The sequence below is a fragment of the Physella acuta genome, unplaced genomic scaffold, assembly GCF_028476545.2.
Source record: "Physella acuta isolate Inbredline_101_S28 unplaced genomic scaffold, ASM2847654v3 ptg000457l, whole genome shotgun sequence".
NCBI lineage: Eukaryota > Metazoa > Mollusca > Gastropoda > Physidae > Physella > Physella acuta.
In genome coordinates, this window is record NW_026731976.1 from 1,018,020 (window position 1) to 1,044,034 (window position 26,015).

General features: G+C 42.6%; 2 protein-coding genes and 1 pseudogene across 2 annotated transcripts; 1 reads left to right on the plus strand and 2 right to left on the minus strand.

Moving 5' to 3' along the window:
• The first annotated feature begins 1,593 nt into the window (after positions 1 to 1,593).
• LOC131943503 (uncharacterized) lies at positions 1,594 to 6,923 on the plus strand (annotated as a pseudogene).
• Positions 6,924 to 9,320: 2,397 nt separating this feature from the next.
• LOC131943504 (uncharacterized) lies at positions 9,321 to 18,523 on the minus strand. The gene is made up of 7 exons (XM_059303662.1): positions 18,168 to 18,523; positions 17,658 to 17,846; positions 13,710 to 13,901; positions 13,265 to 13,489; positions 12,627 to 12,758; positions 11,821 to 12,057; positions 9,321 to 9,581 (listed from the first exon to the last, which is right to left on the minus strand). The coding sequence occupies exons 1-7, from the start codon at positions 18,229 to 18,231 to the stop codon at positions 9,418 to 9,420; spliced, it is 1,203 nt and encodes a 400-aa protein (XP_059159645.1). The 5' UTR covers positions 18,232 to 18,523; the 3' UTR covers positions 9,321 to 9,417.
• A 1,599-nt stretch (positions 18,524 to 20,122) lies between these two features.
• Positions 20,123 to 23,535, minus strand: LOC131943506 (uncharacterized). The gene is made up of 7 exons (XM_059303663.1): positions 23,479 to 23,535; positions 22,892 to 22,976; positions 22,365 to 22,568; positions 21,350 to 21,466; positions 21,015 to 21,173; positions 20,335 to 20,529; positions 20,123 to 20,139 (listed from the first exon to the last, which is right to left on the minus strand). The coding sequence occupies exons 2-7, from the start codon at positions 22,953 to 22,955 to the stop codon at positions 20,123 to 20,125; spliced, it is 756 nt and encodes a 251-aa protein (XP_059159646.1). The 5' UTR covers positions 22,956 to 22,976; positions 23,479 to 23,535.
• Between the last annotated feature and the right edge of the window lie 2,480 nt (positions 23,536 to 26,015).

Here is a 26,015-nt window from a genome sequence, read left to right on the forward strand (position 1 = left end):
GATCCCATAGGTAACAATTTTGTGTGTCTTAGGGTTGATGGGGGGGGGGGGGGGGGGAGATTTAAAGAAAAGCTTTTTTTACTATCTCGTATATACGAAGTATAGAGAAAGTCTTGTAATCGTTTTACACTTCACTGATACGGAAAAACATAATTTTGCAATCTTGTCCGTATGTCTGTGTGTATGTGTCTGTGTGTCTGTAAACACGATAACTTGAGTACCGTTAGAGCTAGGTTGATGAAATTTCATATATAAGTATTTCATCAAAATCGTAGTTCCTTTTTAACTTTTGAGCGATTTCCGATAACCGGAAGTGGTATTTTTTTTACTTTGAATTTTTCAAAAGCCTATAAATTGAGTACTGTTTCAGATAGATAAATGGAATTTCACATGTAAGTAAAAGATCTAATTCTCTTTGTTCTGTTAAATTTTGAGTAATTTCCGTTGACCGGAAGTACTCATTTACGCTTTTTCCTATTTCTTAAAAAAACCAATGTAAATTTATAAAGTACTAATAATATTCTGCACTATTATGCACATTTTATTTGGCGTTCACTGGTGTGCACTTATTTTTTCTACGAGATTTTATTCTATTTTAAAAAGTTTTAGTATTTAAAATGGATTAAAATTCATGTCTATATTCCGAGTTCCCATCCCCTGTTTTTTTTATATATAAGAATATTCGAGAAAGTTTAGGGTTTATTACTTTCTCGTATACAGAGTATAGATGAAGTATTGTAATCGTGCACATAATTTACATGCAATTTTAACAATTTTCATCGTTTTACACCTCAGTACATCATCATATACGGAGTATAGGGGCTTATTTTAATCGGGCAAAAATAATAAATCCAGATTTATCAAAATTTTGGTGTTCTATGCATAACTGAGTCTGAAAAAACTGGGCTTTGCATATCTGTCCGTATGTCTGTGTGTGTGTGTAAACACAATAAGTTGAGTACCGTTACAGCTAGGCTTATGACATTTCATATACAAGTATTATATCAAATTTGTAGTTCTGTATCAACTTTTCAGCGACTTTTGGTAACCGGAAGTGGAACTTGTTCTACTTTTGGTTTTTCAAAAGCCTATAACGTGACTACTATTTCAGATAGATAAACGAAATTTCACAAATAAGTAAACGATATAATTTCCTGCCTTCAGTCAAATTTTGAGTAATTTCCGTTGACCGGAAGTAGTAATTTACTCTATTTCCGATTTCTAAAAAAAAAAACGTATATGAATTTATAAAGTACAAATAATATTCCGCACTATTAACACAGATTGTTAGGCGTTCACTTGGTGCGCTATTCTGTGCTTCAACGAGATCCTATTCTATTTTTAAAAGTTTAAGTTAAGGGGCTATCACTCCCGGTTTATTTTTAATGTACCGACATAGGATCTGGAGCAACGCGCTAGGTTTGAAAGAAATAGGTCCGTTAAGAGTGGACGAAATTTTGCTCGCAAGTTCAATCTGGGACGACAAATGCTCGTAAAACGGTTGACTTATTATCAGTTTATAAATAGAAGTTCTTGACCTATTTTGTTTTTGGGTCACAAAATGTCCTCCAAATTCATGAGTTTTGTCCTGAAATGTGGTAAAGCTGTAGGACAACATCCACTAACGTCCTTACACAATCTCTTCCATGCCTTACGCCACTCCAACATCAATCTCTTCCATATCCACAGGCTGTACACGTCATCCATATCTCCAGGCTGTACACGTCATCCATATCTCCAGGCTGTACACGTCATCCATATCTCCAGGCTGTACACGTCATCCATATCTCCAGGCTGTACACGTCATCCATATCTCCAGGCTGTACACGTCATCCATATCTCCAGGCTGTACACGTCATCCATATCTCCAGGCTGTACACGTCATCCATATCTCCAGGCTGTACACGTCATCCATATCTCCAGGCTGTACACGTCATCCATATCTCCAGGCTGTACACGTCATCCATATCTCAGCTTAGTCACGTGATCGATGTTCCTGAGCTACACACTCACGCAGACATTTGTGCTAAATGACATAATTCAAAAGTCATGTGAATGACATTTGGTTACAGCACACATCGATACATTGTATGGAGACAACCAAAAGACAATCTGTGATTTAATTGGCTTTATTCGGACAGGGGTCACATCAAGCTCAACAGGGGTCACATCGAGGTCAACAGGGGTTACATCAAGGTCAACATGGGTCACATCAACCTCAACAGGGGTTACAGAAACTTAACAGGGTTCACAACAAAGGAACTAGGGTCACATAAAGATCATCATGCATAGCTTACAGGTAAGATGTATAACAGTGTGACGTCATATTGCCGCAGGTGTTCGAAGCAGCACAGGTAAAGTTATTGCATATTCACACTTCCGGCAGCATGTCACAAGCCAATGTGTCATCTGTCATGTCATACGTCAATTTGTCATGTCATACGTCAATTTGTCATGACATACGTCAAGGTGTCATTTGTAATGTCATGTTATTTGTCATGTCATTGTGTCATTTGTCGTGTCAATGTGTCATTTGTCATGTCATACGTCAATGTGTCATTTGTTATGTCATGCGTCAATGTGTCATTTGTTATGTCATATGTCATGAGCTCGCTGCTTGCAGTAAACATCAGACAAAAAAGATTTACTCCATCTTGTCACTCTACTAGTGACGTTCTTCACAGCGCCCTGCGTGATCCAGCTGGTCACGTGTCACGCTGGTCACGTGTCACGCTGGTCACGTGTCAACCTGATGTCGATCCTGAAGGAAAGTTAGCGACGACTGTCATGTTGTTCGGGCCGCGTACGACGGCGTCAAAAGTATCGTCTTTGTACTGGACAATTGTGTCTCGGTCAACCATAGCAGCTGTGGAGGTCAAAGTTCAATTAGCATACACGGTACCCACACAGTTCTTACACACAGAACCCACACACAGAACCCGCACATAGTACCCACACACAGTGCCCACACACAGTACCCACACATAGTACTCACACAGAGAACCCGCACATAGTACCCACACATGGAACCCGCACATAGTACCCACACGCAAAACCCACACACAATACCCACACACAGTACCCACACACAGTATCCACACACAGTGCCCACACACAGTACCCACACACAGTACCCACACACAGTACCCACACACAATATCCACACACAGTGCATACACACAGTACCCACACACAGTACCCACACACAGTACCCACACACAGTACCCACACACAGTACCCACACACAGTACCCACACACAGTACCCACACACAGTACCCACACACAGTACCCACACACATTACCCACACACAGTACCCACACGCAAAACCCACACACAATACCCACACACAGTACCCACACACAGTATCCACACACAGTGCCCACACACAGTACCCACACACAGTACCCACACACAGTACCCACACACAATATCCACACACAGTGCATACACACAGTACCCACACACAGTACCCACACACAGTACCCACACACAGTACCCACACACAGTACCCACACACAGTACCCACACACAGTACCCACACACAGTACCCACACACAGTACCCACACACATTACCCACACACAGTACCCACACACAATACCCACACACAGTACCCACACACAGTACCCACACACAGTACCCACACACATTACCCACACACAGTGCCCACACACAGTACCCACACACAGTACCCACACACAGTACCCACACACAGTACCCACACACAGTACCCACACACAGTACCCACACACATTGCCCACACACAGTACCCACACACAGTACCCACACACAGTACCCACACACAGTACCCACACACAGTACCCACACACAGTACCCACACACATTACCCACACATACTACCCACACACAGTGCCCACACACAGTACCCACACACAGTACCCACACACATTGTCCACACACAGTACCCACACAGTACCCACACACAGTACCCACACACATTGCCCACACACAGTACCCACACAGTACCCACACACAGTACCCACACAGTACCCACACACAGTACCCACACACAGTACCCACACAGCACCCACACACAGTACCCACACAGTATCCACACAAGTACCCACACACAGTACCCACACAGTACCCACACACAGTACCCACACACAGTACCCACACAGTACCCACACAGCACCCACACACAGTACCCACACAGTACCCACACACAGTACCCACACACAGTACCCACACACAGTACCCACACACAGTACCCACACACATTGCCCACACACAGTACCCACACAGCACCCACACACAGTACCCACACAGTACCCACACACAGTACCCACACACAGTACCCACACACAGTACCCACACACAGTACCCACACACAATACCCACACAGCACCCACACACAGTACCCACACACAGTACCCACACAGTACCCACACACAGTACCCACACAGCACCCACACACAGTACCCACACACAGTACCCACACAGTACCCACACACAGTACCCACACACAGTACCCACACACAGTACCCACACACAATACCCACACACAGTACCCACACAGCACCCACACACAGTACCCACACACAGTACCCACACACAGTACCCACATAGCACCCACACACAGTACCCACACACAATACCCACACACAGTACCCACACAGCACCCACACACAGTACCCACACACAGTACCCACACAGTACCCACACACAGTACCCACACAGTACCCACACACAGTACCCACACAGCACCCACACACAGTACCCACACACAGTGCCCACACACAGTACCCACACAGCACTACATGAAACAACTTACCCATCGATCTGCCGACACTGGCTGCCATAAACAAGAAGCAAACAACCAATTTCATCAAGTAGTTCATCTGTGGGGGGAGAGGGGTGGTGGTCATTGTGGGGGGAGGTGGTCATTGTGGGAGGAGGTGGTCATTGTGGGGGGAGAGGGTGGTGGTCATTGTGGGGGAAAGAGGGTTGGTGGTCATTGTGGGGGGGAGGTGGTCATTGTGGGGGGAGGTGGTCATTGTGGGAGGAGGTGGTCATTGTGGGGGGAGAGGGTGGTGGTCATTGTGGGGGGGGGGTCATTGTGGGGGGGGGGGAGGTGGTCATTGTGGGGGGAGGGGTGGTGGTCATTGTGGGGGAGAGGGGTAGCGGTCATTGTGGGGGGGGTCATTGTGGGGGGAGGTGGTCATTGTGGGGGGGGGGAGGGGTGGTGGTCATTGTGGGGGGAGGTGGTCATTGTGGGGGGAGGTGGTCATTGTGGGGGGGAGGGGTGGTGGTCATTGTGGGGGGAGGTGGTCATTGTGGGGGAAAGAGGGTTGGTGGTCATTGTGGGGGGAGGTGGTCATTGTGGGGGGAGGTGGTCATTGTGGGGGGGAGGGGTGGTGGTCATTGTGGGGGGAGGTGGTCATTGTGGGGGGGAGGGGTGGTGGTCATTGTGGGGGGGGAGGGGTGGTGGTCATTGTGGGGGAGAGGGGTAGCGGTCATTGTGGGGGGGGTCATTGTGGGGGGGGGGGAGGTGGTCATTGTGGGGGGAGGGGTGGTGGTCATTGTGGGGGAGAGGGGTAGCGGTCATTGTGGGGGGGGGGGTCATTGTGGGGGGAGGTGGTCATTGTGGGGGGGGAGGGGTGGTGGTCATTGTGGGGGGGAGGTGGTCATTGTGGGGGGGGAGGGGTGGTGGTCATTGTGGGGGAGAGGGGGAGCGGTCATTGTGGGGGGGGGGGGTCATTGTGGGGGGGAGGTGGTCATTGTGGGGGGGAGGGGTGGTGGTCATTGTGGGGGAGAGGGGTAGCGGTCATTGTGGGGGGGGGGGTCATTGTGGGGGGGAGGTGGTCATTGTGGGAGGGAGGGGTGGTGGTCATTGTGGGGAGAGGGGTAGCGGTCATTGTGGGGGGGGGGGGTCATTGTGGGGGGGGGAAGAGGGGTGGTGGTCAGTGTGGGGGAGGGGGGAGGTGGTTAAGTTACATGACGTGTCTCGTCCACGTCATTCGTATGTGACGTCATGTTCAAGTCAAATGAGACAAGTCAGATCTGAGACACTCAATGATTTACACGTCTAAATAAGTCATACTAGACCTGATGTCAAGAAAATAAATCATACTAGACCTGATGTCAAGAAAATAAGTCATACTAGACCAGATGTCAAGAAAATAAGTCATACTAGACCAGATGTCAAGAAAATAAGTCATACTAGACCAGATGTCAAGAAAATAAGTCATACTAGACCAGATGTCAAGAAAATAAGTCATATTAGACCAGATGTCAAGAAATAAGTCATATTAGACCAGATGTCAAGAAAATAAGTCATATTAGACCAGATGTCAAGAAAATAAGTCATATTAGACCAGATGTCAAGAAAATAAGTCATATTAGACCAGATGTCAAGAAAATAAGTCATATTAGACCCGATGTCAAGAAAATAAGTCATATTAGACCAGTTGTCAAGAAAATAAGTCATATTAGACCAGATGTCAAGAAAATAAGTCATATTAGACCAGATGTCAAGAAAATAAGTCATACTAGACCAGATGTCAAGAAAATAAGTCATACTAGACCAGATGTCAAGAAAATAAGTCATACTAGACCAGATGTCAAGAAAATTAGTCATATTAGACCAGATGTCAAGAAAATAAGTCATATTAGACCAGATGTCAAGAAAATAAGTCATACTAGACCAGATGTCAAGAAAATAAGTCATATTAGACCAGATGTCAAGAAAATAAGTCATACTAGACCAGATGTCAAGAAAATAAGTCATATTAGACCAGATGTTAAGAAAATAAGTCATATTAGACCAGATGTCAAGAAAATAAGTCATATTAGACCAGATGTCAAGAAAATAAGTCCTACTAGACCAGTTGTCAAGAAAATGAGTCCTACTAGACCAGTTGTCAAGAAAATAAGTCATACTATATCGTCAAAAAAATAAGTCATTCTAGACCAGATGTCAAGAAAATTAGTCAATATTATACCGTCAAGAAAATAAGTCATACTAGACCAGTTGTCAAGAAAATAAGTCATACTATACCGTCAAGAAACTAAGTCATACTACACCAGCTGTCTAGAAAATAAGTCATACTAGACCAGATGTCAAGAAGCTAAGTCATACTACACCAGCTGTCTAGAAAATAAGTCATACTAGACCAGATGTCAAGAAGCTAAGTCATACTACACCAGCTGTCTAGAAAATAAGTCATACTACACCAGCTGTCTAGAAAATAAGTCATATTAGACCTGATGTCAAGAAAATAAGTCATATTAGACCAGATGTTAAGAAAATAAGTCATATTAGACGAGATGTCAAGAAAATAAGTCATATTAGACCAGATGTCAAGAAAATAAGTCCTACTAGACCAGTGGTCAAGAAAATGAGTCCTACTAGACCAGTTGTCAAGAAAATTAGTCCTACTAGACCAGTTGTCAAGAAAATAAGTCATACTATATCGTCAAAAAAATAAGTCATTCTAGACCAGATGTCAAGAAAATTAGTCAATATTATACCGTCAAGAAAATAAGTCATACTAGACCAGTTGTCAAGAAAATAAGTCATACTATACCGTCAAGAAACTAAGTCATACTACACCAGCTGTCTAGAAAATAAGTCATACTAGACCAGTTGTCAAGAAAATAAGTCATACTATACCGTCAAGAAACTAAGTCATACTACACCAGCTGTCTAGAAAATAAGTCATACTAGACCAGATGTCAAGAAGCTAAGTCATACTACACCAGCTGTCTAGAAAATAAGTCATACTAGACCAGATGTCAAGAAGCTAAGTCATACTACACCAGCTGTCTAGAAAATAAGTCATACTACACCAGCTGTCTAGAAAATAAGTCATATTAGACCTGATGTCAAGAAGCTAAGTCATACTACACCAGCTGTCTAGAAAATAAGTCATACTAGACCAGATGTCAAGAAGCAAAGTCATACTACACCAGCTGTCTAGAAAATAAGTCATACTAGACCAGATGTCAAGAAGCTAAGTCATACTACACCAGCTGTCTAGATAATAAGTCATACTACACCAGCTGTCTAGAAAATAAGTCATACAATTACAAGACAAGCCTGAGTTTAAAAAAAAATCAAGCCCCAAATTTTTTTCACCGACCACAAAAATCTTAGTAATGTACGATTATTAACAGGCTTGATTCAGTGAAAAGAATGTATTTTCCTACAAACGTCGAGGAACTAAAACCAAATGTAACATACCCCCTGGTCAACACGACTGCCGGCCTTACCTTCAGACTCACGCTGTAGACAGTGGATCGAAACCCACTGAGAGCAACTTTTATACACCCTTATGGTACAGCTGTTGATCTGATCTAATCAAATTTTCATCAAATTTGATTTTTGAATAGGCTGTAGGTGCTAAAGACGTCAATGGTGTGATTGTGTTGAGAGGTCCATCTGTCTACAAGCGCGCTATCGCCTCCTTTCGTCAGCCGTACCTTGATCTAATCGATATTTGACGGGGGCCTCAGGAAAAAGGTCCAAATGGGATTTTTTTTTAACTTTGACATTTTTCGCCTACATGACTAGATTACAATATTTAATGACTACATTACTATATATAATGACTGCATTACAATATTTAATGACTACATTACTATATTTAATGCCTACATACAGTACAATATTTAATGACTACATTACTATATATAATGACTGCATTACAATATTTAATGACTACATTACAATATTTAATGCCTACATACAGTACAATATTTAATGACTACATTACTATATCTAATGGCTGAATTAAAATATTTAATGACTACGTTACAATATATAATGACTACGTTACATTTGATGACTATATTCATAGATGATGCAGTTTGCCAATTAAATTACTCAAAAATTGCATTTTTTTCTGAAATCCGTGATTAATTTCTGAAATAAAATTAAAATACGGTGTACGGACGAATAGACCCTTTTCATAAGGCTTTCATTACAGCAAATCTTTTAACTTTTCATCTGATGAATGGGCCGCCCATAAGGGAAGTGAAACATTGGAGTTGTCTGTTCTTGGTGGGAGCTTTTAGATAAATCCCCCCCCCCCCCCACTGTGGGCAGATCAATGTGTTTATGGAGATATCCAAAGCCCCCCCCCCCACCCTGGGCAGATCAAGGTGTGTTGACGGAGATATCCAAACACATAATGGAACACGTGAACAATGTGTGTCTACTTTTTTATTCTAGAAAATTCGTTACAAAAATTAGCGAAACTCTCACCACAGAAACTTACAGCAAAACTATTCAACGTTTTTTTTTGTCTAACATGTCTGTGTAACGTGTCTGTCTAACGTATCTGTCGAACATTTCTGTCGATCATGTCTGTCTGTCCAAAAATGTATGACGTCACTGCTCTTTTCCGTTGTATGACGTCACCAGACTCCATCTCTCCTGGCAAATGACGTCACTAATTCCCTGGACTTGCATTCGAGCCCGACCCCCCCGAGGAGACCCCCGACAGGGCGTCCGACTCTGTGACCCCAGTGACCTCTGTGACCTCTGACAACTCGCCGAAACTTTTCTCACGCACCACACGCAACTCATGGATGGCCTTGAACGTGTCCCCGTCCACTGAGGGTGAGAGAACAGAGGGGGGGGGGCAGTTTTAGATTGAGAGAGAGACTGAAATTTGACACATCTAGAGCAGGGGTCTCCAAACTTTTCAGCCCGAGGGCCGCATTAACTATCAAATATCAGTTCGGGGCCAGTTTCTTCATTTTTTTCCGTGGACAAAAAGATTTTCGCGGGCCGGATGAGAGGACCTTGCGGGCCGTAGTTTGGAGACTCCGGATCTAGAGCAACACATCACAACACAGAACTTATGTTGTGACAGTACTGCATACCCATTGTGCTATACTGCTACTTATGCTGTAGTGCTACCTATGCTGTAGTGCTACCTATGCTGTAGTGCTACCTATGCTGTAAAGCTACCTTTGTTCTAGTGCTACCTATACTGTAAAGCTACATATGCTGTAGTGCTACCTATGCTGTAGTGCTACCTATGATCTAGTGCTACATATGCTGTGGTGCTACCTATGCTGTAGTGCTACCTGTACTGTAGTGCTACCTATGCTGTGGTGCTACCTATGCTGTAGTGCTACCTGTACTATAGTGCTACCTGTGCTCTAGTGCTACCTGTGCTGCAATGCTACCTATGCTGTAGTGCTACCTATGCTGTAGTGCTACCTATGCTGTAGTGCTACTTATGCTGTACTGCTACCTATGCTGTAGTGCTACCTATGCTGTAGTGCTACCTATGCTGTCGTGCTACCTATGCTGTAGTGCTACTTATGCTGTACTGCTACCTATGCTGTAGTGCTACCTATGCTGTAGTGCTACCTGTGCTGTAGTGCTACCTATGCTGTAGTGCTGCTGTAGTGCTACCTGTGCTGTAGTGCTACCTATGCTGTAGTGCTACCTATGCTGTAGTGCTACCTGTGCTGTAGGGCTACCTATACTGTAGTGCTACCTATGCTGTAGTGTTATCTATGATGTAGTGCTACCTATGCTGTAGTGCTACCTGTGCTGTAGTGCTACATGTGCTGTACTGCTACCTGTGCTTTAGTGCTACCTGTGTTGTAGGGCTACCTATACTGTAGTGCTACCTATACCTGTGTTGTAGTGCTACATGTGCTGTACTGCTACCTGTGCTGTAGTGCTACCTTGCTGTAGTGCTACCTATGCTGTAGTGCTACCTATGCTGTAGTGCTACCTATGCTGCAGTGCTACCTCTGCTCTAGTGCTACCTATACTGTAGTGCTACCTATGCTGCAGTGCTACCTCTGCTCTAGTGCTACCTATACTGTAGTGCTACCTATGCTGTAGTGTTACCTATGATGTAGTGCTACCTGTGCTGTAATGTTACCTATGCTGTAGTGCTACCTATGCTGTAGCGCTACCTATGCTGTAGGGCTACCTGTGCTGTAGTGCTACCTATGCTGTAGTGATATGCTGTAGTGCTACCTATGCTGTAGTGCTACCTATGCTGTAGTGATATGCTGTAGTGCTACCTATGCTGTAGTGCTACCTATGCTGAAGTGCTACCTATGCTGTAGTGCTATGCTGTAGTGCTACCTATGCTGTAGGGCTACCTATGCTGTAGTGCTACCTGTGCTGTAGTGCTACCTGTGCTGTAGTGCTACCTGTGCTGTAGTGCTACCTATGCTGAAGTGCTACCTTTGCTGTAGTGCTATGCTGTAGTGCTACCTATGCTGTAGGGCTACCTATGCTGTAGTTTTACCTGTGCTGTAGTGCTACCTGTGCTGTAGTGCTACCTGTGCTGTAGTGCTTCCTGTGCTGTAGTGGTATGCTGTAGTGCTACCTATGCTGTAGTGCTACCTATGCTGAAGTGCTACCTATGCTGTAGTGCTACCTATGCTGTAGGGCTACCTATGCTGTAGTGCTACCTGTGCTGTAGTGCTACCTGTGCTTTAATGCTACCTATGCTGTAGTGCTACCTATGCTGTAGTGATATGCTGTAGTACTACCTATGATGTAGTGCTACCTATGCTGTAGTGCTACCTATGCTGAAGTGCTACCTATGCTGTAATGCTACGTATGCTGTAGTGCTACCTATGCTGTAGTGCTACCTGTGCTGTAGTGCTACCTGTGCTGTAGTGCTACCTATGCTGTAGTGCTACCTATGCTGTAGGGCTACCTATGCTGTAGTGCTACCTGTGCTGTAGTGCTACCTGTGCTGTAGTGCTACCTGTGCTGTAGGGCTACCTGTACTGTAGTGCTTCCTATGCTGTAGTGCTATCTGTGATGTAGTGCTACCTATGCTGTAGTGCCACCTATGCTGTAGGGCTACCTGTGCTGTCGAAACTCTCCCTCAGCTGTTGGTGCGCCACCTGCCTGAGGTAGATGAAGATGCTGACGACGGTGATGAGGACCGCCATAGCCAGGAAGTAGAAGACAAACAGGAAGAGGTCGGACCCAGAGAACAACCCCCCGGGCTGTTTCTTGGCGGGCGGGGTGGGCGTCACTTCCGTTTTGTTATTCACTATCTGTTCCTCCTTCTCATGCGACGAATTTCCTTGACCTTGACCTGACAGCAAATGACCTTGTCAGTACAATGACTCATGTTGCGTCATGTCATAATGTAACTTGTGTTTCAGGATGCTGACCCATGTCCACACACAGCATGACACACTTACATACACACACCTTGACCTACTCACACACCATTCCCACTGCGTGACCCACTTAGCTCACGCCCTGACCTACTCACACACCATTCCCACTGCGTGACCCACTTAGCTCACACCCTGACCTACTGACCCACTTAGCTCACGCCCTGACCTCCTCACACACCATTCCCACTGCGTGACCCACTTAGCTCACACCCTGACCTACTGACCCACTTAGCTCACGCCCTGACCTACTCACACACCATTCCCACTGCGTGACCCACTTAGCTCACATCCTGACATACTGACCCACTTAGCTCACACCCTGACCTACTGACCCACTTACTATCTACACAATGTTTGCCCGTCCTCCCCTCCACACAGTGGTAACACTGTCCGTTGTAGTGACAGAGCTGGTCCACACAGTTTCCCAGCACCCCCTAGACACGACCCCAGTTTCCCAGCACCCCCTAGTTTCCCCCTTTACCTCCTACACAATGTTTGCCCGTCCTCCCCTCCACACAGTGGTAACACTGTCCGTTGTAGTGACAGAGCTGGTCCACACAGCCCATGCTGCAGATCTCATCACAGTACAGCCCGTACACGGGGGACGAGCAGTCTGGACGGGCGTCACGTGACCGACGGTAGCACGCAGCCGACACGAGGGGTGACATAGGGAGGGGAAACAGGAAGTTTGACAAAATGTAACTACGCAGTCTAGCTTCACATATAACATGTCACACATGTACACATATTTTGTAACATACACGTATATATTGCAACATATAGCACGCATATTTTGCAACACATACACGTATATATTGCAACATATAGCACGCATATTTTGTAACACATACACGCATATTTTTGTCACACATATCATACACACACGTCTTGTAACTTATAGCACGCTGCACAGTACCACTCGAAACAGCAACACGTGTAAAAACAACATAAGGGGAAAAACGACATTCGCAACATACCCCGACACACAACAAATTTCCGACCACACCCCACAACCTACCCCTGTAGGCCGCCACCCCGACCTACCCCCCACCCCCACCACACCCCCAACCCCGACATAACCCCAACACCGGCCTACACCCCCACCTACCCCCGACCTACCCCCGTAGGCCTCTATCTCATAAAGCTCCAGGCTCGCATCACGACTGACGTCACCAGAAGTTTCCCAGACGACGTCCAGACGTCCAATGGGCTCGTGCACGACTGACGTCACCAACATCCGCCCCCTGACGTCTCTGGCCAGGCGGGTGTAGTTGGCCAGGCTATGGCCAAACTCTCCGATACACTCGATCCTGAACCCAGGGTCAAGGCCGAACTGGACAGCGTCTAGGGGATATAGGAGAATATGGGTCGGACAGGGAACGTCATCGGCATGAGATTAACATCAGCTATAAGAAAGACGTAGGCCTACATTGTCACTAGGATAATAAACATCCATTATCGAATAATGTTTTCACCAAAAGGGCCAAGATAACGTAGACATGAGATAACGTCAAGAAAAGATGACGTAGGCACGAGATGACGTAGAGAAGAAGTGACGTCTAACCGGTCCGGGCATAGACGACCATCTGAAAGATGCGCTGGGGCTGGCGGAAGGTGATGGTCACTCTCTGTCTGACCGGGTTCGGCATCAAGGACAGTGACGTCACTTCCGTGTCTCCGTTGGTGGCGATGCTGGCATCAAGACCGTACATGGTGGGGGTGGATGACGTCTCTCCGTTTGGCGCCACGTTCCTTCCTGTAGCACACAAACAGCCACTCTACTTCATCTACTTACAATCTTTCTATCATTAACAATTTAAGCATAATGCACAACATATTTGGCTCCATGAATCACGTCAGAGTTATCGGCTCCTAATATAAATATAAATTACACATACACACACATTATATACAAACTTGATATATCTAATTTATAAATATCAAATGGTTTATGTTGCTCTGAATGTGGCATTAGAGGAATGTAGTAAAAAAAACTCGACCTGCTTGTCATAGTGTAATACACCTAAAGTATTCATATCTAAATTAATGATTTAAAACATTATTTTATAAAGTTATGTAAAACAAACTTCATTTCCCGAACGTAAAATTTAAGTCATGCAGCGTAAACAAAGGCAAAGAATAATGTGTCATCCTGACCTTCACAAAAATTTGAAATTACTTCACTTTTATCCTTTACTGCTAATTACTTCCCTTGATAGATGACAGTACCAAAACAAAATCATGTCGGAAAAAAAATCCTTTTTATTACCTTATTTTGGTGTTAGAAAAATAATTATATAATTTGCACGGATATTTTAAACGAGAAAAATGGCCCGTTGAGGAAGGATACACCGGGCGCTAGGTTGATAGTGCTGTCTCTTTTCTCTAAACAAAAACCACCCCCCACACACACCACCCCCACCCCCACCCACACCCCCACCCACACCACCCCAACCCCCCACCCCCCCCCACACACCCCCCCACACACCACCCCCCCACCCCCACCCCTACACACACCACCCCACACACACACCACCCCCCCACCCCCCACCCCCCACCCCCCCACCCCCCCCAAAAAAAACATGTCTACCGTCCCATTCAACGAAATATAATTATATACTTTTTCCAGTGTCCGCCCCCTCCCCGAAAATTCTACACCCGCCCCCGAAAATTTCAAGTACCCTCACCCCTCTCCGGGGAGGAAAAAGTCTAAATTAAAACCACCCCCCACTCACCCCCACCCCCCCCCCACACACACACCACCACCCCCCCCACCCCCCCCCCCCCCCCCCCAAAAAGCATGTCTACCGTCCCATTCAACAAAATATAATTATATACTTTTTCCAGTGTCCGCCCCCTCCCCGAAAATTCTACCCCCGCCCCCGAAAATTTCAAGTACCCCCACCCCTCTCCGGGGAGGAAAAAGTCTAAATTAAAACCACCCCCCCACTCAACCCCCCCCCCCACCCCCACCCCCCTCAGACGTTCTTACGCGGGGGTGGGGCTTCGCCCCTACCCGAAGAATTGTATGCAAGAAACTCTTCACGCAAACCATTTAGATTAGACAACATTTCCTTTTTTCAATGTTTCAATGACGTCATTACATTACTGTGTGCACTCTCTGGTTTGAGATTATGTTCTACTCTACGCTAAATGTGTCGACGTCATATTTCGTTTTTCGAATTACTGTGCAGGTTTTTAAATTCCTTGTGTTTTCTCTAGAGCGTTCTTGTCAGACAGATAGATAGATAGATAGAGAGACAGCGAAACTATTATTATAGATACTACCTTTATTTATACCTTTACTACCTTTATTTTATACACTGAACGTACTGTTTACTAATTATTATTTTTAATCAAGAACAGTTCAGAAGCCAATCCTTATCGTCCTCTATGTTTACTTCTAACTTTCCGTTTGCGGACAAGCTTGGGGTATTATAGTCGTTCGATTTGGCGCCCTGGGCTATCATGTAAGCTCTATGGTGCATATGTTCGTTTTATACAGCGCGATAGACTATGGATAGACTCTGGATAGACTATGGATAGACTCTGGATAGACTATGGATAGACTATGGATAGACTATGGATAGACTATGGATAGACTATGGATAGACTCTGGATAGACTATGGATAGACTATGGATAGACTATGGATAGACTATGGATAGACTCTGGATAGACTATGGATAGACTATGGATAGACTATGGATAGACTCTGGATAGACTCTGGATAGACTATGGATAGACTATGGATAGACTATGGATAGACTATGGATAGACTATGGATAGACTATGGATAGACTATGGATAGGCTATGGATAGACTATGGATAGACTATGGATAGGCTATGGATAGACTATGGATAGACTATGGATAGACTATGGATAGACTATGGATAGACTATGGATAGACTATGGATAGACTATGGATAGACTATGGATAGACTATGGATAGACTATGGATAGACTATGGATAGACTATGGATAGACTATGGATAGACTATGGATAGACTATGGATAGACTATGGATAGACTATGGATAGACTATGGATAGACTATGGATAGACTCTGGATAAGACGGGTTATTCAAGTCCATAACTAAATCGAACCTAGGGCGTCCTCTGGCGCCCCTAAGGGTGCTATTTGGCGTCCAGGGCCTACACTTTAGCGCTATGGCGCCTACGTTTGTTTAAGTGAGTGCAAAAGACTATATATAGATTGGGGTATTATAGTCGTTTAATAAGTTGAATCAGGCAGTTCCGCCGGTGCTCCGGCAGGGTGCGATTTGGCGCCCCGGACTAGATTGTGAGCACTATGCGTTAATGTTTACATTTCTGTCATGGAATTTTAAGCCCCTACGTTTTTGCTCTACTTCAACTGTGTAAAGCCATTTAAGTGATTGGGAGTGTGACCTACTTAGGTCTTGTATTTTTTTAGTTTGACTTTTATTACTCAACCATGAGTGACTGTGGTGCAACCACCGGTACTTTTCCATAGTTCCAAGAAAGACATATACCCAGTACTTTTCCATCACGAGTGGTGGTGCAATACTTTTATACTTTCGATTGGTTGATTCGGACATCGGAGGTGTCCCAACCAATAGTCTTATGTTTTGAAGGTGACCTCCCATGTTGCCTCAGGTGTCAAATAGTCTGCGCACACTTTTCTGCAGGCAGCCGAACACGGCAGTCCATAGCAGCAGTCAGACCAGACATCTTTGAGAGAGAAAGCCTTGAGTGTCGCTATTTTGTAGCCTATAGTTTTTAAGCCGCTTGTTCCCTTATTACTTGTGGTTTTAAGTAATATTTTGTGCTTTAAGTAGTGTCGTATAAGCTGTGGTGATTTTCTTGAGTGCCATATCCTGTGATAGTGTAACATAGTGTTTTTTCTACAAATTGTAAGTTGGGTTTTTGTTATTTTACTCATTCATTTTATTCCGTATAAAGCTAGAGTCTTATCTTGAATTTGTACACATATTAAAAGTTATATATGGATTAAATGTGTTGTTGGTATCAGGAGTTCATCGAGTGTATCCCCTAGACGTTAAGTACGTGTCCTCGTTAACTGTTGTGCTAGCTATCATTTATAGGGCTTTATGCCATCTGTGTATAACCATCTAAACGAACCCGGGTACGTTCGCCAGCTATCTGGCTGATAGATTGGTGTTTCGTAATAGGAGTCACAAACAAAACACGGGAAATAACCTGAAACACAAACAACTGAACTATACAAACTTACCCCAACATATAAACATTGACATAGTCAGATATACAAACAATGACATAGCCCAACATATAAACATTGACATAGTATAAAAAAAAAACATAAACTTACCCCTACATATAAACATTGAAATAGCTCAATATACAAACATTGACATATCCATCATACAAACATTGACAGTCTAAAAAACATATACTTACCCCAACATATAAACAATGACATAGTCTAACAAGCATATATTTACCCAAACATATAAAACTGACTTACCACAACATACAAACACAGACTTACCGCCACTTACATAAACAGAACAAATGATATGGCGCACGTCCCAGGTCAAGATGACCTTGTCCACGTATTTGATGGTCAAATCACACGCAATGTCCATGACCTTGGTGGCGACCTTGATGGAGCTCTGGTTCCGACAGTCGTGTCTGACCGTACCGGATTCAAACCTGATGGCGTAGTTCTTTAGTTCGTCTGTTGGGGCAAGTGTTAGTAGTTCTTTAGTTCGTCTGTTGGGGCAAGTGTTAGTAGTTCTTTAGTTCGTCTGTTGGGGCAAGTGTTAGTAGTTCTTTAGTTCGTCTGTTGGGGCAAGTGTTAGTAGTTCTTTAGTTCGTCTGTTGGGGCATGGGTTAGTAGTTCTTTAGTTCGTCTGTTGGGGCAAGTATTAATAGTTCTTTAGTTCGTCTGTTGGGGAAAGTGTTAGTAGTTCTTCAGTTCTTCTGTTGTGTCAAGTGTTAGTAGTTCTTTAGTTTGCCTGTTGGAGCATGGGTTCTTTAGTCCACCAGGTGTTCTTACCTTTAACGACGAGTCTCAGCCAGGTAAAGTACTGAGCCTCCTTGAGCTTAAGCTCCAAGCTCATGACCTCAGGTCTCTTGGCACACGTGACGTCATTGTTGTCAGTGACGAGAGGCAGATTGGACCTTGCCGCGAACTTTGAACTCACCAGGTTTCCTGGGGTCACGTGTAAACCTACTGTACTGACACGTGTAAACCTACTGTACTGACGCGTGTAAACCTACTCTACCAGCCAACATCTGTAAACCTACTATACTGACACATGCAAACCTACTGTATCAACCACCACATGAAAACCTACGGTACTAACCACCACAGGTTTGAACCTACTGTACCAATCAACACATGTAAACCTACTGTACTAACCACCACATGTAAACCACAGGTTTGAACCTACTGTACCAACCACCAAGCACAGGTTTGAACCTACTGTACCAAGCACAGGTTTGAACCAACTGTACCAAGCACAGGTTTGAACCTACTGTACCAAGCACAGGTTTGAACCTACTGTATTGACAGGCTGTACCGAACCAGTCATCAGCACACCTGGTCTGTGGGCTGAGACACTCGGGGACACCGCACCTGTCCTTGACACAGTGACACAGTAACTGGCGGTCTCGACCCACCCAGAACATGCTGACCTCTGAAACAGACAGAAACGAACATTGACAGAAACATCTAGAACACTAACAGAAAGATCTAGAACATTGACAGAAACATTTAGAACACTAACAGAAACATCTATAACATTGACAGAAACAGCAAGAACATTGACAGATACATTTTGAACATTGACAGAAACAGCTAGAACAGGTATAGAAACATCTAGAGCATTGATAGAAACATCTAGAACAGTGACAGAAACATCTAGAACATTGACAGAAACATCTAGAACAGTGACAGAAACATCTAGAACATTGATAGAAACATCTAGAACATTAACAGAAACATCTAGAACAGTGACAGAAACATCTAGAACATTTATAGAAACATCTAGAACATTGACAGAAACATCTAGAACATTGATAGAAACATCTAGAACATTGACAGAAACATCTAGAACATTTATAGAAACATCTAGAACATTGACAGAAACATCTAGAACATTGATAGAAACATCTAGAACATTGACAGAAACATCTAGAACATTGATAGAAACATATAGAACATTGACAGAAACATCTAGAACATTGACAGAAACATCTAGAACATTTATAGAAACATCTAGAACATTGACAGAAACATCTAGAACATTGATAGAAACATCTAGAACATTGACAGAAACATCTAGAACATTGACAGAAACATCTAGAACAGTGACAGAAACAGCAAGAACATTGACAGAAACAGCTAGAACATTTATAGAAACATTTAGAACATTGACAGGAACATTTAGAACACTAACAGAAACATCTAGAACATTGACAGAAACATTTAGAACATTGACAGGAACATTTAGAACACTAACAGAAACATCTAGAACATTGACAGAAACATTTAGAACATTGACAGGAACATTTAGAACACTAACAGAAACATCTAGAACATTTATAGAAACATCTAGAACATTGACAGAAACATCTAGAACATTGACAGAAACATCTAGAACAGTGACAGAAACATCTAGAACATTGATAGAAACATCTAGAACATTGATAGAAACATCTAGAACATTGTAGAAACATCTAGAACATTGATAGAAACATCTAGAACATTGACAAGCTAGAACATTGTACCTGGTCCTGGTGGTGTGGTCGTCCTTGGTTTGGTTGTGGTTGTTGCTGTTGTAGTTGCTGTGGTTGTTGACGCTGTAGTTTTTAGTTTTCCTGGAATATTTTAAAATATTAGGGTTTCGCTAATATTGGCTATTATTTTAGTTTAGATTAGGCTAAGGATTAGATCGCGATAATTGTTAGGTGTGTGCATTATATAATAATAGTTGGATATACATTGAGTTAAGGCATATGTTCACCTATAGGTATTTGGGTTGGGTATGAGCAAAATGTGAACTTTACTATAGAATAAGGTTTTGGCTCATTTTGGTAGAAATACCAGCACGTTAAGCTGGAGCGTGACGTCACGTACTGCAGGAGTATGACGTCATGTGATATCACGTGATGCCGGGGACGCCTGCATGACGTCAGTGTATCCAGTCTGGTTCACTCACCCGGCGTCAAGCACAGTACAGAGATGACCACGCCGCACTCCTCCGTCCTCAGCACGTCCTGGTCGAACTTAACACAGTCCTTGCCCTCACTGTTGGCAGCCGACATCATCCGGGCAAGTGTTGATGTAGCGGCCGAGTTGTCGTGGTCCCAGACAAAAACGCCCTCAGTGGCGCGGTCGTTGAGGCCGGTCCAGACTGGGGCAATAGGACAAAAGGTCAAAGGACAAAAGGTCAAAGGATCACAGGACAAAAGGTCAAAGGACACTAAGAAAAAAACGTTAAGGGACAATAGGTAAGATGTAACTAGGACAATTGGTCAAAAGACAACAGGACAATGCAACCACATCACGATTTGTGAGTCTGAAGACAATACAGATACTAATGAAATCGGTTAATTAACCTACAGTTGACAATACAGATACTAATGAAATCGGTTATTTAACCTACAGTTGACAATACAGATACTAATGAAATCGGTTAATTAACCTACAGTTGACAATACAGATACTAATGAAATCGGTTAATTAACCTACAGTTGACAATACAGATACTAATGAAATCGGTTATATAACCTACAGTTGCTTATAAATAGGTTAAAATTAAGCTACACTAAGTAATTTTTAAAAAATTAGTTAATTTAGTCTAATTAATGAAATCGTTAAATCGTTTAATGAACTTACAATTCTCAACTAGCTGAAGTTGACGAAAAATGTCCATGTACTCCAAAGATGGGAGGTAGGACATGACGTACCCATGGTGTTCACATCGGACCTGGAACATATGGCCAAACAAGGTTGGGCCATTCAGAGTGGGGCCATTAAGTGGCGGCAGTAGAGTGACTGGCCACATTGCCCGAATACAGTAATGTATCAATGGTAGTGGATGACAATTTTTAAATGATCACAACTTACTGCGCATGCCCAGAATAATGACTTACTGCGCATGCACAAACTAATGACTTACTGCGCATGCCCAGAATAATGACTTACTGCGCATGCCCAGAATAATGGCTTACTGCGCATGCCCAGAATAATGACCCAGGTGAGATTTACCTTTGACTGCTGCCATGTTCCTTGTTCATGCGGCATCCAATAACAAAGTTGTTCGACCTCGTAATAATTCTCTGGGCACGCTAAGAGGTCAGTTGTAAATTGTGATTTTCAAGTCTATATCTAAATCTCTATCTATCTATATCTATAACTCTGTATCTATTTATCTATCTATTTATCTATCTATCTAGGGTCTATCTAGGATCTATCTATCTATCTATCTATCTATCTATCTATCTATCTATCTATCTATCTATCTATCTATCTATCTATCTATCTATCTATCTATCTATCTATCTATCTATCTATCTATCTATCTATCTATCTATCTATCTATCTATCTATCTATCTATCTATCTATCTATCTATCTATCTATCTATCTATCTATCTATCTATCTATCTATCTATCTATCTATCTATCTATCTATCTATCTATCTATCTATCTATCTATCTATCTATCTATCTATCTATCTATCTATCTATCTATCTATCTATCTATCTATCTATCTATCTATCTATCTATCTATCTATCTATCTATCTATCTATCTATCTATCTATCTATCTATCTATCTATCTATCTATCTATCTATCTATCTATCTATCTATCTATCTATCTATCTATCTATCTATCTATCTATCTATCTATCTATCTATCTATCTATCTATCTATCTATCTATCTATCTATCTATCTATCTATCTATCTATCTATCTATCTATCTATCTATCTATCTATCTATCTATCTATCTATCTATCTATCTATCTATCTATCTATCTATCTATCTATCTATCTATCTATATCTACATATATATATATATAAATATATATATATATATATATATATATATATATATATATATATATATATATATATATATATATATATAATTGTATCCCCACACCACATATGTCTAGCAACAGACCCCCCCACCCCCCCTCCCACCCTACGCCACATATCTAGAAGCAGACGTCACCTACCATTGGCCATACACAGTGACATGGCCGTAGAACTGCAGGCGTACACACGCAGACGATAGGTGTCGCCTTCAAAGCCGGCACAGTTGAAATCGAAAGTAGTCGCTTTTGGCTCGCCCCTGTCCCAGATATCTAGGTCAACCGGAAGTTTGTCGTGGTCCCAGACAAAAGTGCCCTCCTGCTCAATATCGTTTGCGGCAACCCAGACTGAGGGCAGAGTCAAAAACTTAATGAGATGGGCAGTCAAAAATTAATCAAATATCACATACACAGGTAATGGGACAAAAATGTCACATACACAGGAAATGGGACAAAAATATCACATAAACAGGAAATGGGACAAAAATGTCACATACACAGGAAATGGGACAAAAATATCACATACACAGGAAATGGGACAAAAATATCACATACACAGGAAATGGGACAAAAATATCACATACACAGGAAATGGGACAAAAATATCACATACACAGGAAATGGGACAAAAATATCACATACACAGGAAATGGGACAAAAATATCACATACACTGATTTTCCGTGATTCGGTCCAGACTGCTAATGACATTTCGTGTGACTGAAGCCAGCACCATACCGTTTTTAATACAGTAAATCTGGGGGGGGGGGGGGAGGAGAAAAATGATTAATTAAAACAGGTAACGTAAAAAAGAGGCATATATTTTCCTAAACTCGAACTTTGAAATAATTTAAAGTAGGCTACACAATAAGTTGTCAGCGTAGTTTAAATTTGATTGAAAACACATGCACGGCCTGTTCAGCGTGACTGGCTTAAATTGATCTCAGGGTGATTAGATTAAATTGATCTCAGAAAATGGTTTGTATAAAACCTCACCTAGGGTGTGTTCTAACAGTTTTGGGATTACCTCAGCTTCCGAACATGACCTAGACATTTTTGGGCTGACCATGGCATCTGGCCATGACCTAGAAAAGTTTCTGAATGACCTTGGCGTTCAGCCATGACCCAGAAAAGTTTCGGACTGACCTTGGCGTTTGGCCATGACCTAGAAAAGTTTTGGGCTGACCTTGGTCATGACCTAGAAACATTTTGGACTGACCTTGGTGTCCGGCCATGACCTAGAAACGTTTTGGACTGACCTTGGCTTCCTGCCATGACCTCAGCGTCGCGTCCTGGTGGTAGCAGACGCCACTGACCGTATCCGTGCAGCGTATCGTGTTTCCTGCTCATTCGTTCATACAGTTCATTAGCAATTAGCTTTATTAATCTAAACAACATAGTTTATTAACTTATGTGTACTAGAGATAAGAACAAGCTGACCAATCACTGTGTTTGGACGGTGAGTGAATTCTTTAAACATTGTCACAACTTTAGCCAATTGTGTCACTTTGGACGGTGAGTGAACTCTTTAAACATTGTCACAACTTTAGCCACTTGTGATCACTAACTCACACAAGTCGAAACTTCAGCAAAAAGGTGTCAGCTTACAGGTAAACGCTAAAATAATAATCATTAAAAAAGTTTTTAAAAACCCACGTTTTCTGATTGAACTAAAAAGTAGAAAATAAATGCTATAGGCCCTACATCACAATAATGCAAGCGATCACTCTACTATAAGCGATCAAAAACGTGCGTACCTCGCGCGCAGTGAAGCGAACGATCACATGTCGCCACAGGCTTAGGGGCAGAGAATTTAGCTTGAACCGAGTTTAAACTTACAGGAGGTAGGCCAGTTTGGGGGAGACGATATGGTCGAGTGGTTGGGCACACGATTGCTATCCCACTCGACACGGGTTCAAATCTATGTGTTCTAGTCAGTAACGTATTCAAACAACGTGTTTTTTACGAGTTGTCTTTTTACGAGTTGTCTTTTTACGAGTTGTCTTTTTACGAGTTGTCTTCGTTTACCCAAAAAAAGTGAAAAGATAAAATCGATAGCAAGATTTTAATGCAAACAAACAGACAAAGACTAAAAAGTAGAAAATAATAATCATTAAAAAAGTTTTTAAAAACCCACGTTTTCTGATTGAACTAAAAAGTAGAAAATAAATGCTATAGGCCCTACATCACAATAATGCAAGCGATCACTCTACTATAAGCGAGCAAAAACGTGGGGCGCCGTGATTTTCTTACAGTTTCTAATACTGTTGACTCTCTACAAGCTCCCTAATAAAAGTCAATAGTATTATCTAATCAATAGTAATATAACTTTTACTTCGGCGCCCCACGTTTTTGATCGCTTATAGTAGAGTGATCGCTTGCATTATTGTGATGTAGGGCCTATAGCATTTATTTTCTACTTTTTAGTTCAATCAGAAAACGTGGGTTTTTAAAAACTTTTTTAATGATTATTATTTTTGTAATGGCTAGCAGAGGAGAATTATATATATAGATTATATAGCGGTCTAAAATGCTCAATAAAATGTTTCCATTGATCAATTTAGTAATAATAACAATTGAATATTCAATGGTCATCCAAAAGAAAGCTTCCCTGAAAATTTCAGCGCGCTAGCTAACTGGGAAGTGCCAGAAATTTCGATCGCAAGATTGGATTGGAAAGACAAACAAATAAATAAATAAACACACAGAGAAAGCAAGTTAAAGAAAACGTGGTAAAAAAATGTTCAGAAAGATGTTGATCAAGAACCCCCGCTCGCTTCCTTAGCATACCACCCCTATGTTGGTCACGTGTACCATTGCCCCCCCCCCCCCCCACATGGACGTGTATTACATCACCGACTTGTCAACGAATGGTTGGTTGTAAAATTTAGACCACATTATCGTACAATTAATTGTTATGTCATTTAAAATTAATGACCTCATTAATTGATTGGCACATACCTGGAGTTACAAGGCTGAAGATGAGAATCAGGGTTATGGCACTGGATGACCTGGGCTTATACTGTGTTTTATTTTCTGACGTCATCAGGGTCTGTTTGGTCAATCTGGGAACGTTTTTCCGTCTGTAAATCTACCTGTCTATAATTTTGCCTTTCGTAAATCTACCTGTATGAAAATCTACCCGTCTGCAAAACTGTCTATAAATCTACATGTATATAAATCTACCTGTCGTAAATCTAGATTTCTGTAATTGTTTATGTCTGTAGATCTGTAATCATCCTTTATACAATTTTACCCGTCTTGTAAATACATCTGTCTTTAAATCTACCTATAGTAAATCTACCTATAGTAATTCTACCTAGAATCTATAGTAAATCTAACTTTCTGTAAGATTTACGTGATCGCAACATTAACCCAAAGATGTAAGTATCACGGTACTGAGCAAGGTGCGGGAAGTTTATATACATTTTGGGATTATATATATTTCACTCCCACTTATGGGAGTCGTTTTTGTGACGTCACGAGATGGGGTATGCGGACCCCACGGGGTCACACCATTTGCGGGGGGGGGGGGGTGACACCAAGACCAAAAATTTCAAATTATATAGAATAAATGTTTTTTTTTACACGTGAATGAATGGTTAGAGTTTAAAAGTATTTTAAGTCCATATTGACAAGGAAGGAGGGGGGGGGGGGGGCACCTTGATGTAAACATGCTAATAGACTTGAACAGCTGGATCCAAATTTTCGTTGCCAGAAAGCATATTTTTTCAACCAAAATTAAATATTTTATAACCTTTGTGTAATAAGTACAAAGTTACTTCCGGTTTCATTA